This window comes from Erythrolamprus reginae, chromosome 1 (assembly GCF_031021105.1).
Source record: "Erythrolamprus reginae isolate rEryReg1 chromosome 1, rEryReg1.hap1, whole genome shotgun sequence".
Taxonomy (NCBI): domain Eukaryota; kingdom Metazoa; phylum Chordata; class Lepidosauria; order Squamata; family Dipsadidae; genus Erythrolamprus; species Erythrolamprus reginae.
Window position 1 is genome coordinate 59857429 of NC_091950.1, and position 15996 is coordinate 59873424.

The 15996-nt window shown below is 41.9% G+C and overlaps 1 protein-coding gene across 1 annotated transcript in view; it reads left to right on the top strand.

Annotated features, from left to right (window-relative positions):
- The window catches only part of KCNK10 (potassium two pore domain channel subfamily K member 10), a 59834-nt gene that overhangs the window by 17444 nt on the left and 26394 nt on the right, over positions 1-15996 (top strand). Inside the window, exon 2 of the mRNA XM_070733685.1 lies at positions 15444-15781. Coding sequence (XP_070589786.1) covers positions 15444-15781 — 338 coding nt within the window. The remainder of the gene's footprint in view (positions 1-15443; positions 15782-15996) is intronic.

Genomic DNA, 15996 nt, shown 5'->3' on the forward strand with positions numbered 1-15996 from the left:
ATACTGTGTTTTGGGGAATGAAAACAATTGTTTTGAAAAGATAAAATTATTACTTAGCTAGCTGTAGAGTCACTGAGTATGTTCGGGGGGGGAAATAGCTAAATACATGGATAGACAAAAGAGACCCTGTCATAAAACGTTAGCTATTATTTTGGATTTTTGGTATTTAAATCCAATGGAAAATGTTTTTTTTTTCTCCTCTCCCCATCGCTGCTGTTAAGTGTGGTTTCTCCCAATTTGTATGTGTGTCTTAGGTTTTTCTTACCTAGGTGTAAGATTTTGCTTTTTTCAACATTAAATTTCATTTTGTTACTTTGGGCCCACAGTACTAATCTATTTAGATTTTTGAGCCTATCTTCTGGGGTATTGGCTACCCCCACCAGCTTGGTGTTGTCTGCAAATTTGATTAGTTCCCTCTCTATTCATCTCGGTCTAGGACAGGTCTAGGATACTTTGCATCCTATCCTCATTTAGTGATCATAATCTTTTAAAGACCCCAATTAACCCTTCCAGGATGGAGTCTGGGCAACTGAATGGAGCTGAGTGTTATTATTTATTGTTTGGAATTTTTTAAAAAATTACTGTCATATTTGTGAACAGTTGCTAAATGAAATAGCTATTAAGAGAGAAATGGCTGTACACTTACTTTTTAGAAAGCTTGTCAAAGCTTGCTCACCATTACGACTAAGTCATATAAACATTAAGCCATACTGCGGTGTACAATATTTCAGTTTGACATAATCTGATGGGCAAAATAAGCCAATTTTGATTTATTTGACAAACCATGCTTAAGACACCATGGTTTAGCAAGATGCATAAATCAAGTTTATATATTGATATATAATTATCAATCCAGAATCTGTGGAACGTTTGGGACTCTGAAAATTATTGGTTTGATCTATAAACTTGGTTAAGTTTTGCTTTCATGCAAAATAACAAGAATTGTGCTTGAACAGGTCTTAGATCCACTAAGCTGAGTTCTCAAATCCCAGTTTCAATGTTGCCTGAAAAAAATCAAATGATTCCTGGTCATTTTGCACAAGGTGTTTGTGGCAGAGAAATACATAGAGGACTTTGGCATTTGAAATTCCAGAGTCTTACATCATTGGGGACTTCTATTCTTTGCTAAGATGGATTAGTAATAAAATACAATTTGCACATTTGGGGTTCAAGGTTGCTTATTTTCAGAGAGAAAGTTAACCAAATGTATTGGTACTAATAGCAGTATTTGTTGCAAAGTGCTGGCATATTACTGAATTGAGCAGTGCTAACACTGCATTAGAGAATTCACTTCAGGGAAATGGAGCAGCTGTTCTTTTAGTTTATCTAGATGAACTGTATCTTCTCTCTGTTATGGGGCTATTAAAGTGCAAATGATCTCATCATGACAGAATGCAAAAGTTTCTCCCCACTGCCTTTAAAAGTACCCTACCTTAGTCTGCAGTGCAATTATTCTAGAATCAGGAAATTCTATGAGATAGTGTTGCCTTTCTTATTGCCACAATTCAGTGTTTTTAAAAATCAAATGTAGTGGGCATGTTAACTGGATCTTAAACTATCAATTTGCAAACGTAATGACAGAGTGGAAATGGAGCTAAGAAAAGAGTATATATGGAATTTCTTCTAATCCGATCCATACAACAATCTATTGGGATAGATTGTTTTAGGAATAAACCTGGTGAAGCAGGGACTGGCAATTTTTAAGTTAGAGAGAATCACGATGTCAACCTAGATCAGGTTTTCATTTTTTTTAACAAAGTAATCACAGCCAGAAGAGGCCATAGTAGTTTCAGCCTGCTGAAAGTACTTGAGAAAGCTTTAGTCACCTAGAATAATCTCCCACAACTGGTGCCCTCCAGGTACATTGGGAATATCTTTCATATCAGTTCCAGTTGATATGGCCATGCTAGTTATGAATGCTGAGAAATAGTAACAGCACATCTGCATTGAACTAACTCAATACTTTCTAAACAATATGACAATTCTCTTGTGGCTTTACTGAAGGCAAATCATGTCAGACTAATCTCATTGATTTCTTTGACTATGTCACAAAGGTGTTGGATGAAGATGGTGCCGTGGATATTGCCTACCTAGACTTCAGCAAAGCCTTTGATACAGTTCCACATAAAGAGCTGATAGATAAATTAGTGAAGATTGGACTTAATACCTGGATAGTTCAATGGATTTGCAGCTGGCTGAAGCGTAGACATCAGAGAGTTATTGTTAACGGCGAGTATTCTGAGCAGAGTCAGGTTACAAGTGGTGTGCTACAAGGGTCTGTTCTGGGTCCTATTCTTTTTAATATGTTTGTGAGTGACATAGTGGAAGGTTTGGTAGGGAAGGTTTGCCTATTTGCCGATGACTCTAAAGTGTGCAATAGGGTTGATATTCCTGGAGGCGTCTGTAATATGGTAAATGATTTAGCTTTACTAGATAAATGGTCAAAGCAATGGAAACTGCAGTTTAATGTTTCCAAATGTAAAATAATGCACTTGGGGAAAAGGAATCCTCAATCTGAGTATTGTATTGGCAGTTCTGTGTTAGCAAATACTTCAGAAGAAAAGGATTTAGGGGTAGTGATTTCTGACAGTCTCAAAATGGGTGAACAGTGCAGTCAGGCGGTAGGGAAAGCAAGTAGGATGCTTGGCTGCATAGCTAGAGGTATAACAAGCAGGAAGAGGGAGATTATGATCCCGCTATATAGAAAAACAAGGGGACACAATCTGAAGTTAGTTGGGGGAAAGATCAAAAGCAACGTGAGAAAATATTATTTTACTGAAAGAGTAGTAGATCCTTGGAACAAACTTCCAGCAGACGTGGTAGATAAATCCACAGTAACTGAATTTAAACATGCCTGGGATAAACATATATCCATCCTAAGATAAAATACAGAAAATAGTATAAGGGCAGACTAGATGGACCATGAGGTCTTTTTCTGCCGTCAGACTTCTATGTTTCTATGTTTCTATGTTTACTATGTAAGGACTAATATACAAAATCAGCACTATTCTCAGTTGATAATTCACTGTAAAATACGCAGGTGAGCAGTTTCAAAGATATTTTTTTTAAATGCTGGGTTGAAGATTGTACCAAATTGGGAACAAAGAGCAATCTGCCAGGAGTGCAAAAATGCATAGTTAGACACATTATGACTGTTATGTCTAGAATATTAGGAGTAAAATAATTAGTATTCATTAAATGAGAATATCCTGTTGTAATGTGACCAATCACGGTCTTTTATTATTTATTTAATAGAAACATAGAAACATAGAAGATTGACTGCAGAAAAAGACTTCATGGTCTATCTAATCTAACCTTATACTATTTTCTGTATTTTATCTTAGGATGGATATATGTTTATCCCAGGCATGTTTAAATTCAGTTACTGTGGATTTACCAAGCATGTCTGCTGGAAGTTTGTTCCAAGCATCTACTACTCGTTCAGTAAAATAATATTTCCTCACGTTGCTTCTGACCCTTCCCCAACTAACCTCAAATTGTGCCCCCTTGTTCTTGTGTTCACTTTCCTATTAAAAACACTTCCCTCCTAAACCTTATTTAACCCTTTAACATATTTAAATGTTTTGATCATGTCCCCCCTTTCCTTTCTGTCCTCCAGACTATACAGACTGAGTTCATTAAGTCTTTCCTGATAAGTTTTATGCTTAAGACCTTCCACCATTTTTGCAGACCGTCTTTGGACCCATTCAATTTTATCAATATCTTTTTGCAGGTGAGGTCTCCAGAACTGAACACAGTATTCCAAATGTGGTCTCACCAATGCTCTATACAATCTCCTTAATGACTGGAATCTACAGAGATGTATATCAAACACTGATACACAAATTTATATATGATATATGGACAATACAATATAAAAGATCTTGAAATAGAAAAAATAGAATTCTTTATTGGCCAAGTGTATTGGAGACACAAGGAATTTGTCTTTGGTGCATATGCTCTCAGTGTACATAAAAGAAAAGATACATGAGGTACAACACTTAATGATTGTCATTGGGTACAAATAAGCAATCAAGAAACAATATGGGTGAGATCATCCAAGGGCATGGGGTGAGGTATCATCAATATGCAGATGATACCCAGCTTTACATCTCCACCCCTTGTCCAGTCAGCGAAGCAGTGGAAGTGATGTGCCGGTGCCTGGAGGTTGTTGGGGTCTGGATGGGTGTCAACAGACTCAAACTCAACCCGGATAAGACGGAGTGGCTGTGGGTTTTGCCTCCCAAGGACAATTCCATCTGTCCGTCCATCACCCTGGGAGGGGGGAATCACTAACCCCCTCAGAGAGGGTTCGCAACTTGGGCGTCCTCCTCAATCCACAGCTCACATTAGAGAACCATCTTTCAGCTGTGGCGAGGGGGGCGTTTGCCTAGGTTCGCCTGGTGCACCAGTTGCGGCCCTATTTGGACCGGGAGTCACTGCTCACAGTCACTCATGCCCTCATCACCTCGAGGTTCAACTACTGTAATGCTCTCTACATGGGGCTACCTTTGAAAAGTGTTCGGAAACTTCAGATCGTGCAGAATGCAGCTGCAAGAGCTATCATGGGTTTTCCTAAATATGCCCATGTCACACCAACACTCCGCAGTCTGCATTGGTTGCCGATCAGTTTCCGGTCACAATTCAAAGTGTTGGTTATGACCTATAAAGCCCTTCATAGCACTGGACCAGAATATCTCCGGGACCGCCTTCTGCCGCACGAATCCCAGCGACCAGTTAGGTCCCACAGAGTTGGCCTTCTCCGGGTCCCGTCAACTAAACAATGTCGTTTGGCGGGACCCAGGGGAAGAGCCTTCTCTGTGGCGGCCCCGAACCTTTGGAACCAACTCCCCCCAGATATCAGAGTTGCCCCCACCCTCCTAGCCTTTCGCAAGCTCCTTAAAACCCACCTCTGTCGTCAGGCATGGGGGAATTGACATTTTCCCTACCCCTAGGCTTATAAAATTTATGTATGGTATGCTAGTATGTATGATTGGTTTCTAAAGTGGGTTTTTTAAATTAACTTAAATATTAGATTTGTTTACATAGTATTATTATTGCTGTGAGCCGCCCCGAGTCTGCGGAGAGGGTCGGCATACAAATCTGATTAATAAATAAATAAATAAATAAATAAATAATAAATAAATAAATAAATAAATGAATATAAATAGTAAGGATCCAAGCAACAAGTTATAGTCATGCAGTCATAAGTGGGAGGAGATGGGTGATAGGAATGTAACAAAACAGTTAGAAGAATTCCAGAATATACAGTATTTTTCAGAGTATAAGACACACCTTAGTTTTGGGGGAGGAAAATAGGAAAAAAAAACCCTACCAGGTATTCATCTAGCTAGTTTCCTTAGTCTGTTCAGCTTTAGCCCATTATTTTGTCCCTTGATTAGGGCTGATAAAGCCTTTTTCAGAGGGAGTGGGAATGAAAACAAGCCTACAAAGTCTTAGGGTTGGAAAAAAATCTTCTTTGCAGGGAATAGGAAGCCAGAAAGGTCATTAGCACTTAGTAAGGGCTGGGGGGGGGGGGAAGCTTAAAAAAAGCTACAGTTGAAGTATAAGATGCACCCACATTTTCAGCCACTTTTAGGGAGGAAAAAGGTGTGTCTTATACTCCCCAAAATACGGTATTTTAAATTGCTCATTGGGTGTGCAATAAAAAGCAGCTTGGTGTACTAAAAGAGAGTGATAGAGAAAAATTCCTACCTACGAGCTTTAGGGAGTGCCCCCTCGTCCTAGTATTGTGTGATAGAGAAAAATTCTTTTCTCTATTACACAATACAGTGGTACCTCGAGATACGAGTTTAATTCGTTCCTGACCTGGGCTCTTAAGTCGAGCAGCTCTTATCTCGAACGACTTTTCCCCATAGGAATTAATGTAAATAATTTTAATTGGTTCCAGCCCTCAAAAAACTCACAAAGTTAGTCTAAATTATGCAGAAAGACAAGTTTTTAATGAAGAAATGTACATGTACATATAAATGAATAATGAAGTTTCTTTCACTTAACTTGTAAACTTTCTTAAACTTTTAAATTTACATATGTTCAACTTCTCTGCCACCCAATCCTGTAGGACAGAGGTCCCCAACCCTTTTTGCACCAGGGACCGGCTTTAAGCGATCAAGAGAGGAATGGGATAAATGAATGGACGGAGGGTGGGAAGGAAGGAAGGAAAGAGGGAAGGGACAGGAACAGAGGAAGGAAGCAAGGAAACTTATGAAAGGGGAGAGTAAGAGAGGAATGAGTGAAGGGAGGGAGGGAGGGAAGAAGGTGGGAAGGAGAAAGAAAAGAAGAAATAGAGGAAGGGAAGGTAAAAGAGAGAAAGAAAAAGAGCTAACTTCCGCGTTCAGCTTCAGGAGACAGCTGCGAAGCGGCGCGCGTGTTTTAAAAAGTTGCAGCCGGCCTGGGGGGCTCGGGGGGGGTGCTGGCAAGCCCCCCAGGCTGGCTGCAAGCCCCCCCGAGCCCCCCAGGCCGGCTGCAACCTTTTAAAACACGCGCGCCGCTTCGCAGCTGTCTCCTGAAGCCGAACGCGGAAGTTAGCGTTCGGCTTCAGGAGACAGCTCCTTGGCGCTTGTATCTCGAATTTGGGCTTGTAAGTAGAACAAAAATATCTCTCCCCTCCCAGCTCTTATCTCGAGTTGCTCGTAAGTAGAGCAGCTCTTATGTCGGGGTTCCACTGTACTAGGACGAGGGGGCACTCCCTAAAGCTCATAGGTAAAAAGTGAGGACAAATAAAGGGACATATTTCTTTACCCAGAGGGTTGTTGGTTTATGGAATTCACTTCCAGAAGAGGTCGTGACAGTTGTCAGCCTTGATAGCTTCAAGGCAGGACTAGACAAATTCATGGATGCCAAGTATATCGGTGGCTATTGAAACGGATGTCCATGTGCTGTCTCTATGTTGATTGAGGCAGGCAGGATTCCCTTGGTTACCATTTGTTGGGGGTCAAGAGAAAGGGAGGGTTTTGCCTTCTCTTTCTGCTCAAAATCCCCATGTACAATTGATGGGCCGCTGTGTGACACAGAATGCAGGACTCGATGGGCCTGATTCAGCATAGCTCTTCTTATGTTCTTATGTTCTAAATGTGTCACATCAATAGAATTGGCTTGATCCATATCTGGTTAAGTTTCAGTTATATTTTCATATTTTTCACTGGGACCAGTATTTAATGACCTTTAGTATTAAAGTTTTAATATTTCTGTCTTTAGCAGCAGCTTTTTATTGTTTTAGTATATGATTATTTTTATGAATGTATTATTTTCCTTACTTTATGGAGATAAGTAATTCCTAAACTCCCAAACTAAAATGAACTAAACTGATAAGGCTACAGAAACTGACATTTCAAATGGCTTGTTTCTAGCTCCTTAATGTTTCAATGCAGCATTCTCTGTAGATAAACAGGAACATACCTCTCCCCAGTGACATCATTTGTGGCATAACACCTGGCAAAGTCTCCTTTGAGGCATGACAGTCTGCCAATTTAAAGTGTGTGTTGCATAAACTGAGATTTGTTACCATGTTTAATGAGAGAGCTTAAAACCTATTTCACTAAGGCTTAACAAACAAACTCAAAGTAGAGAAAGCTGTAGTGAAAAAGCAGAATCTTAAGAGACCTTTTCTAGAAACAAGACTATTGAAAATCTATTTTTTGGATTCAGAAAAAGTAGAAAGTGTAATGTATTTGCCTAGATATAGCTGCTGTCTTGTAATTGGTTGTTCTGGGTGGCGGGAGGAATACTGGTTAGTCATTGGTTAAGTAATATTTGTGCCGGGTATAAATACCCTGTCAGCTGTCAAAGCCCTGTTCTTGTTATGTGTTATTTCCGACTAATAAAGACTGTTGATGTTCGCTCCGCTCCGGTCTCGACTTATTAGTGGCGACGAGGATTGTGTCAACTCGAATTTTGCTTAGTTTTTCCTTTTCCAGCATGTCTACGCAACTGACATTCGCACCGTTCGACCCACGGGTGGAAACTTGGGACTCCTACGTCGCAAGGTTCGAATGTTTCCTCATCTCTAACGGGTTTACCGAAATTTCGGGGGACAGAAAAAGGGCGTACTTCCTGAGTTTTTGCGGTGCCGAAATGTTCGAGACCGCCAGGGCTATCTTTGCTCCGACTCTAATTCACGACGTGCCTTGGGAGCAATTTCTATCCACCCTCCAGGATCATTATGCCCCTGCCCCATCCCGCTGTGCTCGGCGCTATGTTTTCTTTCATCGTAATCAACAAGAGGGCGAGTCGGTCAACGATTACGTAGCTGCTCTCAGGAGAGCTGCCCTGTACTGTGAATTTGCCGACTTGGAAGATTATCTGCTGGATCGTTTGGTGTTTGGGGTAAAGGACGGGCGCTTGAAGCGCCGCCTTCTAGCTATCCAGGGGCTATCGTTTAAAGTTGCTCTCGCGGAAGCGAGAGCTTTCGAGATGTCCAGCCAATCCCTGGCCGCTATGGACGTTTCTGTCAACGCTACTTCGCTAACCCCAGTCAAGCAGCTTTCGAAATTACCTCAGGATGTGGACAATGCCGTAGCGTCTGAGGAGGAGGTTTGTCGCCTGGCTGTTTCCAGGCCGCGGGAGGCCCCGCCTGCCACCCGACCCCGCCCTCCTCCTCCTTCTCCATGCAGAGGCTGTGGCGGCGATCACTTCCGGGCTGTTTGTCCCTTTAAGGACGTGACGTGCCGCCGCTGTGGGGGTCGGGGACATATCGCCCGGGTTTGTAATTTCCGCCGCCCTTATTCTACTCCTACTGCAGGCTACAAAGATCCGGTGGCTGGTGGTTCCCGTGATCCGCCAAGGGATTCAACGTACCGGCGGTCTCAGTGTAACGCCATTTATTCTTCAGTTTTTTCTTCTAGCTGCCGCCTCCGCTCTCAAACCACCGTCAGGATCGCCGCTACGGGCCCGGCAACTGAGAAAATCTGCATCTCTGTCAATCTAGGGAAAAAGCCTTGCTCGATGCTGATTGACACAGGGTCTGCCCATTCCTTGGTACCATGGTCAACGATCAAGAGTTGTTTTCCACATGTGACTAAGAGGTCTCTTTCTGCTTGTCCTCTGAATCTTCGGGACTATCAGGGGTCCCTGATTCCAGTTATGGGTCAGGGCCGTTTTCTGGTCCAATTCAAGAAATTTTCAGGACATTTACCTCTTATTGTTGTTGATGGGCCCTTCGCGAATTTATTGGGCCTTAATTGGTTCGAATCCCTAGGTCTTTCCGTTTCAGGGGTTAATTTAGTGTCTGGGGGGAAAGCTTTTTCTGAACTGGAGTCACAATTCCCAGATGTGTTTGATAGCAATCTGGGGTGCTATAAGGGTTCCCCTATCTCGTTTGGATTAGACCCCCTGGTTCCGCCGGTAAGGATTAAACCACGCAGGGTACCTTTAGCCTTGCGTCCCAAAGTTGATGCGGAATTGGATCACCTTGTGGCTCAAGGTGTTTTGGAACCTATTGATCAATCCACGTGGGAGACCCCGATTGTAGTAGCTGTTAAGGCGGGAGGTGGAATAAGAATTTGTGGTGATTATAAGTGTACTATTAATAGGGCCCTTGCACACCATTCATACCCTGTTCCGGTGGTGCAACATCTATTACACTCGTTGGGGGAGGGTAAGGTATTTGCGAAACTTGACCTATCCCAGGCGTATCAACAACTGCCCGTGGACTCTCAGGCGGCCGACGCACAGGCTATTTCAACTCACAGAGGGGTGTTTAGGTGCAAACGTTTACAGTTTGGAGTGTCCACGGCCCCTGGAATTTTCCAAGCGCTTATGGAGCGATTATTGTATGGGATTCCTGGCACCGTTCCATACTTCGATGATGTTTTGGTCTCCGCCCAGTCTGAGGCGGATCTTCTGGATAGGGTCAAACTAGTGCTGTCCAAATTTAAGGAAGCGGGTCTGAAACTCAAAGCCCATAAATGCGTTTTCGGAGTGTCACAGGTGGAATTTTTAGGGTTTACCATTGACAAGCAAGGAATCCACCCCACCCCTGAAAAGACCAAGGCCATTTGGGAGGCCCCCACTCCGACTTCTAAGGCTGAGCTTCAAGCCTTCCTGGGGTTATTGAATTTCTACGCTGTTTTCATCCCCCATAAAGCTACATTAGCCGAGCCCCTACATAGGCTTCTTGATAGGAATAGGAAGTGGGCTTGGGGGCCCAAAGAGGCAGCTGCTTTTGGGGCCGTTAAAGAGGTTCTCACATCTAACGCTGTTCTGGCACAGTATTCCCCATACTTACCTTTGATTTTAACCTGTGATGCATCCCCGTATGGGGTGGGCGCTGTACTGAGCCACAAACTTCCGAATGGTAATGAAGTTCCACTGGCCTTCTTTTCAAGGACACTGGCCAAGGCCGAAAGGAATTTTGGCCATATTGATAGGGAGGCTCTGGCTATCATAGCCGGGGTTAAACGATTTCATGATTACTTGTATGGCCGTTTTTTTGATATTGTAACAGATCACCAGCCCCTACTGGGCCTGTTGTCTGGTGATCGCCAGAGCCCTCTTATTTTGTCGCCAAGGATGTCCAGGTGGATAGTCTTTTTGGCCAATTACTCTTACCACCTACGCTACCGGCCGGGCAGAAATATTGCTCATGCGGATGCACTGAGCCGTTGTCCCTCGCCTCGGGAACTCCTGGACCCAGCTCCAGCGTCCGCTGTATTAGCCATTACGGACCAGTTCTTAGCACTATCTGCATCCGTTGTAGCTGAGGAGACCAAACGGGATCTGTGTTTGTCCACTGTCTTACAATGGGTTTTAAGAGGGTGGCCCAGGGTCTCCCCTTCTGAAGATTATAGTCCATTTTTTCGCTGCAAGGACGAGCTGTCAGTCATACAAGGTTGTCTTCTAAGGGGTTGTCGAGTTTGTATTCCCCCACATCTACGAGAAAAGGTTCTCTCTCTCCTGCATAAAGGGCATCCAGGGGTGGTGAGAATGAAAGCTTTAGCAAGGGGGTATGTGTGGTGGCCAGGCCTCGATAAAGACGTGGAGCATAAGGTATCCCAATGTTGGCCCTGCCAAGAGCAGAGACCGTCACCACCGCAGGGGGTCCCGTTAGCCTGGGAACCGCCAGCAGGCCCTTGGACCAGAGTACATGTGGACTTGGCAGGACCCTTTATGGGTCAAATGTTTCTTGTAACAGTTGATGCATTCTCAAAATGGTTAGAAGTTAACATGTTACACTCAACCACCTCTATGTCGGTTATTCAGGTACTAAATTCCCTTTTTGCAACCCACGGTTACCCGGATTTGATAGTATCCGACAATGGGCCGCAATTTACGTCCTCTCAATTTGAGGAATTCTTAGCGGGTGCGGGTATCCGGCACGGCCTTATAGCCCCCTGGCATCCCGCGTCTAACGGGCAGGCGGAACGTATGGTCCGAACCACCAAGGATGCGCTAAAGAAAATGTCCAGGGGCACTTGGCAGGAAAAGCTTGCAGATTTTCTGTTCTCTCAGCATTCTACTCCGACAACTCCGACAAGCAAGTCCCCGGCCGAGCTTCTTATGGGTCGGAAACTGCGAATTACGTTGGATAGGCTAAACCCGAATTATGCTCATAGTCCTACTTGGCCGGACCCTGACCGCTCTTTTAGTGTTGATGCACCTGTATTTGCCCGATCGTATGATGGAGGCCCTCCCTGGGTGACAGCAAAGGTCACTGGTATTAAAGGTCCAAAGTCTTATGTAGTGGAGCTTAGTGATGGGAGAACATGGCACCGCCATGTAGATCAACTTAGACGTCGCAGTTGCCCCGATCCTCCTAGTAGCCAGGAGGAGAACGCAAGTCTTAGGGGGCAAAACATTGCTCTTCCTCTGCTTCCCCGGGAAGTGCCCCCCCCCAGTGGGTTGGATCCTGGGGAAACTAGTTTTTCTAGCCTCAACGACCGGGAAATTATCCCCGACAATCAACATCAGGCGGGAGGTGAACCCCCTCTGCGGAGATCCGAACGAGAGAGGCGTCCTCCAGTTTATTTAAGGGATTATGTACTTTCCCAAGTAAGGGGGAAGGAGTGTAATGTATTTGCCTAGATATAGCTGCTGTCTTGTAATTGGTTGTTCTGGGTGGCGGGAGGAATACTGGTTAGTCATTGGTTAAGTAATATTTGTGCCGGGTATAAATACCCTGTCAGCTGTCAAAGCCCTGTTCTTGTTATGTGTTATTTCCGACTAATAAAGACTGTTGATGTTCGCTCCGCTCCGGTCTCGACTTATTAGAAAGCACAAGTTCTGTGTGCCAGTTAGGACCATGCAATAATCTGAATTAGAAGAAGAAAGAATCACATAGGTGTCTAGGTATTAGCCCTTGGGAGTTTTAAATATGAGTCCACTGGAATTGGTTGGGCAATAATTTAGATAAAATAATAATATAAAAAGTCCTTTCTGGATTTTCCTTTCCTACAGTCAGTCTAAGGACTCATATTGAAGACAATTATGTATGTGGTAGCTCTTTTCCATAGAGGCAAACTTGGTCTGGAATGCTTCTTTATCCTTGCATTTTCTTAATAAACTTAAGAGAAAAAAAAACAGTGACCATAACAGAATAATATAGAGGGAAAAAAAAATCACATTTACTATAATGTGATGCCATTTACATGGCATCGGACCAGATTACTTACAGGACTGCCTCCTGCTGCATGAATCCCAGTGACCAGTCAGGTCCCACAGAGTCGACCTTCTACAGGTCCCGTTGACTAGAAAATGTCACTTGGTGGGGCCTAGAGGAAGATCCTTCTCTGTGAGGGCCCCAGCCCTCTGGAATCAACTCTCCCCTGAGATTCATGTTGCTCCCACCCCCTCTTGCCTTCCATAAGAGTCTAAAGACTCATCTATGCCGCCAAGCCTGGGGTCATAGATTCTACCCCCTGGCCAATGAATATATAGCAGGTTTATTTGAATGGGTACGTGTGCATGTTAATAGGCCTTTTAGTTTTTCTTAAATGTAATTCTAAATTTTAACTTTAATTATTATATCTTGATGTTTATTGCTTTTATATGTTGTAAGCCGCCCTGAGTCTTCGGAGAGGGGTGGCATATAAATTTAATAAATAAATAATAATAATAACATCTCTAGGAAGTTTTTTGGGCAGGCAGCTATGCCCATTTGAACTGCGTATAGATCTTATAGTAAGCACTTTGTGGATACATAATTTGCTACTTATGATGGTTATCCCTCTCCCAAGACCTCCAACTTAATTTAGATACTTGGTTACTTGTTAATCTACCCAAGCATACCCAACGGTGAACCTCCAGTGGAGAACATTCTACTTCTTGATGTTACTGATACAGTATATAGAATTTAGGGAAATGCTTTAGACTGAGTAGTTCATTTAGTTCAATATTGGTAACACTGAGTGATAGAAGTCTTTTTAGAGCTGTACCTGAAGATGCCAAGGGCAGAATTTGTTGTCTGCCTCCATTCTTGTTGGCCTACAAGTTGCTTACAGTTGTTGCAATTTTCTGTGGCTAAAAAGTATCCCTTACCACAGGTTTTGCTATGATGTGCCCCAAATTCCTAAATGTTGATACAGTACTAATGATCAGGATATTTTACTGAGTACTAATTATTAGTAATGGGTGAAGTCTAAGTAATATGTTTGACTAATGTTTTAAATTATTTATTTCATATCCCCAAACAGCCACAAAATTTAGCAATGGAAGTACACTATCTTTCAGTCCAATTCATTTACCTATTGTAAACTTGAATATATAATTTATACTTTTGTGAATAAAGATAGATTGTTTGGAATATTTTTTTTTACAGATTGGAGCATTTGTTTATACTGGTTATTACCACAGTTCACCTCAGATGATATGCTTAGTAATCATTCTACTCTATGAGGAAAACATGCCTGCTGTGCCTGTATATAAATAAATACCAAAGCTGAGTTCATCTGTTTATTTTCAAGATACAAAGACTTAAATAAAATTCAAGAATAACAAGTACTATTTTCTTTTATTACAAATAACTGAGGAATAGTTACTGAGAGGTAGGATCATTGGTCAATGAGCTGTAATCTGCCATGGATTAGGAATGTGATCCAACATGTACAGATTTAAAAATAGACTTTTGAGACTGTTTTATTCCTAGTTCTGAAGGAATATCAGTATTCAGACTGTAGATAATCATAGTTTATGTCTTAATATACTGAGAAAAATGTTTTAACTGTCAAAATTTGGATCATTTTAAGTTGGGAAAATGAAATCAATTTTTTCAATTGAAACAAACAGTAGAATCTCCATTCAATGAGAGAACTAGGTTGCTCTTTATTCCCCATCAGGTTTATCCTCCATATATCTCTGCATGTTATTTCAGTCTTTCTGAAAATAGAGAAATAGGCAGAGGCAAAACTAAGCCTTATAACCTAAGTAGAGATATATAATTTTTCAAATTCATGTCATTTCAAATTCAAAACACTTCATTTTGGGATTGGAAAGCCCATAACAGCTATTCTTTGGGTGGAATGGGCTCCTTTTGATGATTTTGAAAGAATTTTGAGCTTGAAATGGGTTGTTTTGTACTCGGAATAGTTAAAAAGATTTTGTAGACCTCCACTGTTGTATCTCTTGTTTACTTTTAGTTAAAGAACCATCTACAGTAGGTACTAGTATTTATAAAGATTCTTTAGCATAGTCCTTAAAACTTCAGTGCTCCTTTATTTTCACTTTAGGGTAGGCTGAACTTTAGAGGGTAGCTACATGCAAATATTTTTGCTTATTCTTAACTATTGTACCACACTAGCTCTTGGGGGCAAAAGAAGAGCAGTTTTGAGAATTTTGGCTTCTCGAATTAGGGCATTTATTCCAAGTCTGTGATAGAAACAACATGGCTATATTGGCACTTTGCATTAGTTTTCAGCCAACAGTTAATTAGAAAATTGTCTCTTAATTTGTGGGGAAACAGTCTGAACTATGCTCATTCCCCATCTTTGGTGATTAATTGTCACTTCCCAGGAGGTGGAATTTCAATCAAAGAAGCAGTATGTGTGTGCGGGTGTAGATTCTGTAGTCCAATTCCCATTTGAAAACCTTGCATCGAGTTAAAGTTTCCTCAGAAAATGTTTATCAATTGCTAATCAATTGCTAATGCTAGACCATATGCTTTATCTTCACCAAGGATTTATTATGGAGGTACTGATGCCACCTAGTCTGCTTCATATTGTGTAGGAATTAATAATTTTCCATGAACTTGAAAAGCTATGTTTATATAGCAGCAGCCGAAAATATAAAAACTTTGTGACACAACCAATTAATAGATAGGAACTGGCACATTCAGTCTTTAGTTAGGCTAGCAAACATCTCAGGTTTGGATAAAGCTAACAGGCAATGTGGGAAATTATTAAACCATTATTGTGATTCAATGTAACATAGCTATAGAAAAAGCCAGGATGCCATATACAGATTTAACACAGCAATGTTGTTTTCTATTTCAGTGATTGTGCCGGCAACTGTTCCCCCAGTTTGTGTGCCTGTGACCAATAAGACTAATATACCCCAGCCAGCACCACGACTCTCTATTTCATCTCCTCGGGCAACTGTGATTGCCAGTATGGAAACCCCCTCACAGGGTTTGCAGACAGTTATGAAGTGGAAAACAGTGGTAGCCATTTTCTTTGTGGTAGTGGCCTATCTGGTCACAGGAGGTCTTGTGTTTCGTGCTTTGGAACAGCCAGAAGAAAGCAGCCAGAAAATCAGAATTGCCAATGATAAAGCAGAATTCCTCCAAGAGAACAACTGTGTATCCCAGCAGGAGTTGGAGGCATTGATTAAGGTGAGAACATCAGAATGGATACTACATATTGGAAAATTTACTTTTAATAAATCTAAATGAGGAATAATAAAAAAAATGTTTCCTGTGCTACATGTTTTCCTCTTCTTTATGAGAAGGAGTTCCAAAGTCTTTGTTTTTTTTATTTTAAGACAAGGGTTGATGTCTCCAGTAAACGTTGTTTAAATATGGCTTCCTAACCATTTGAGATTGAAGAT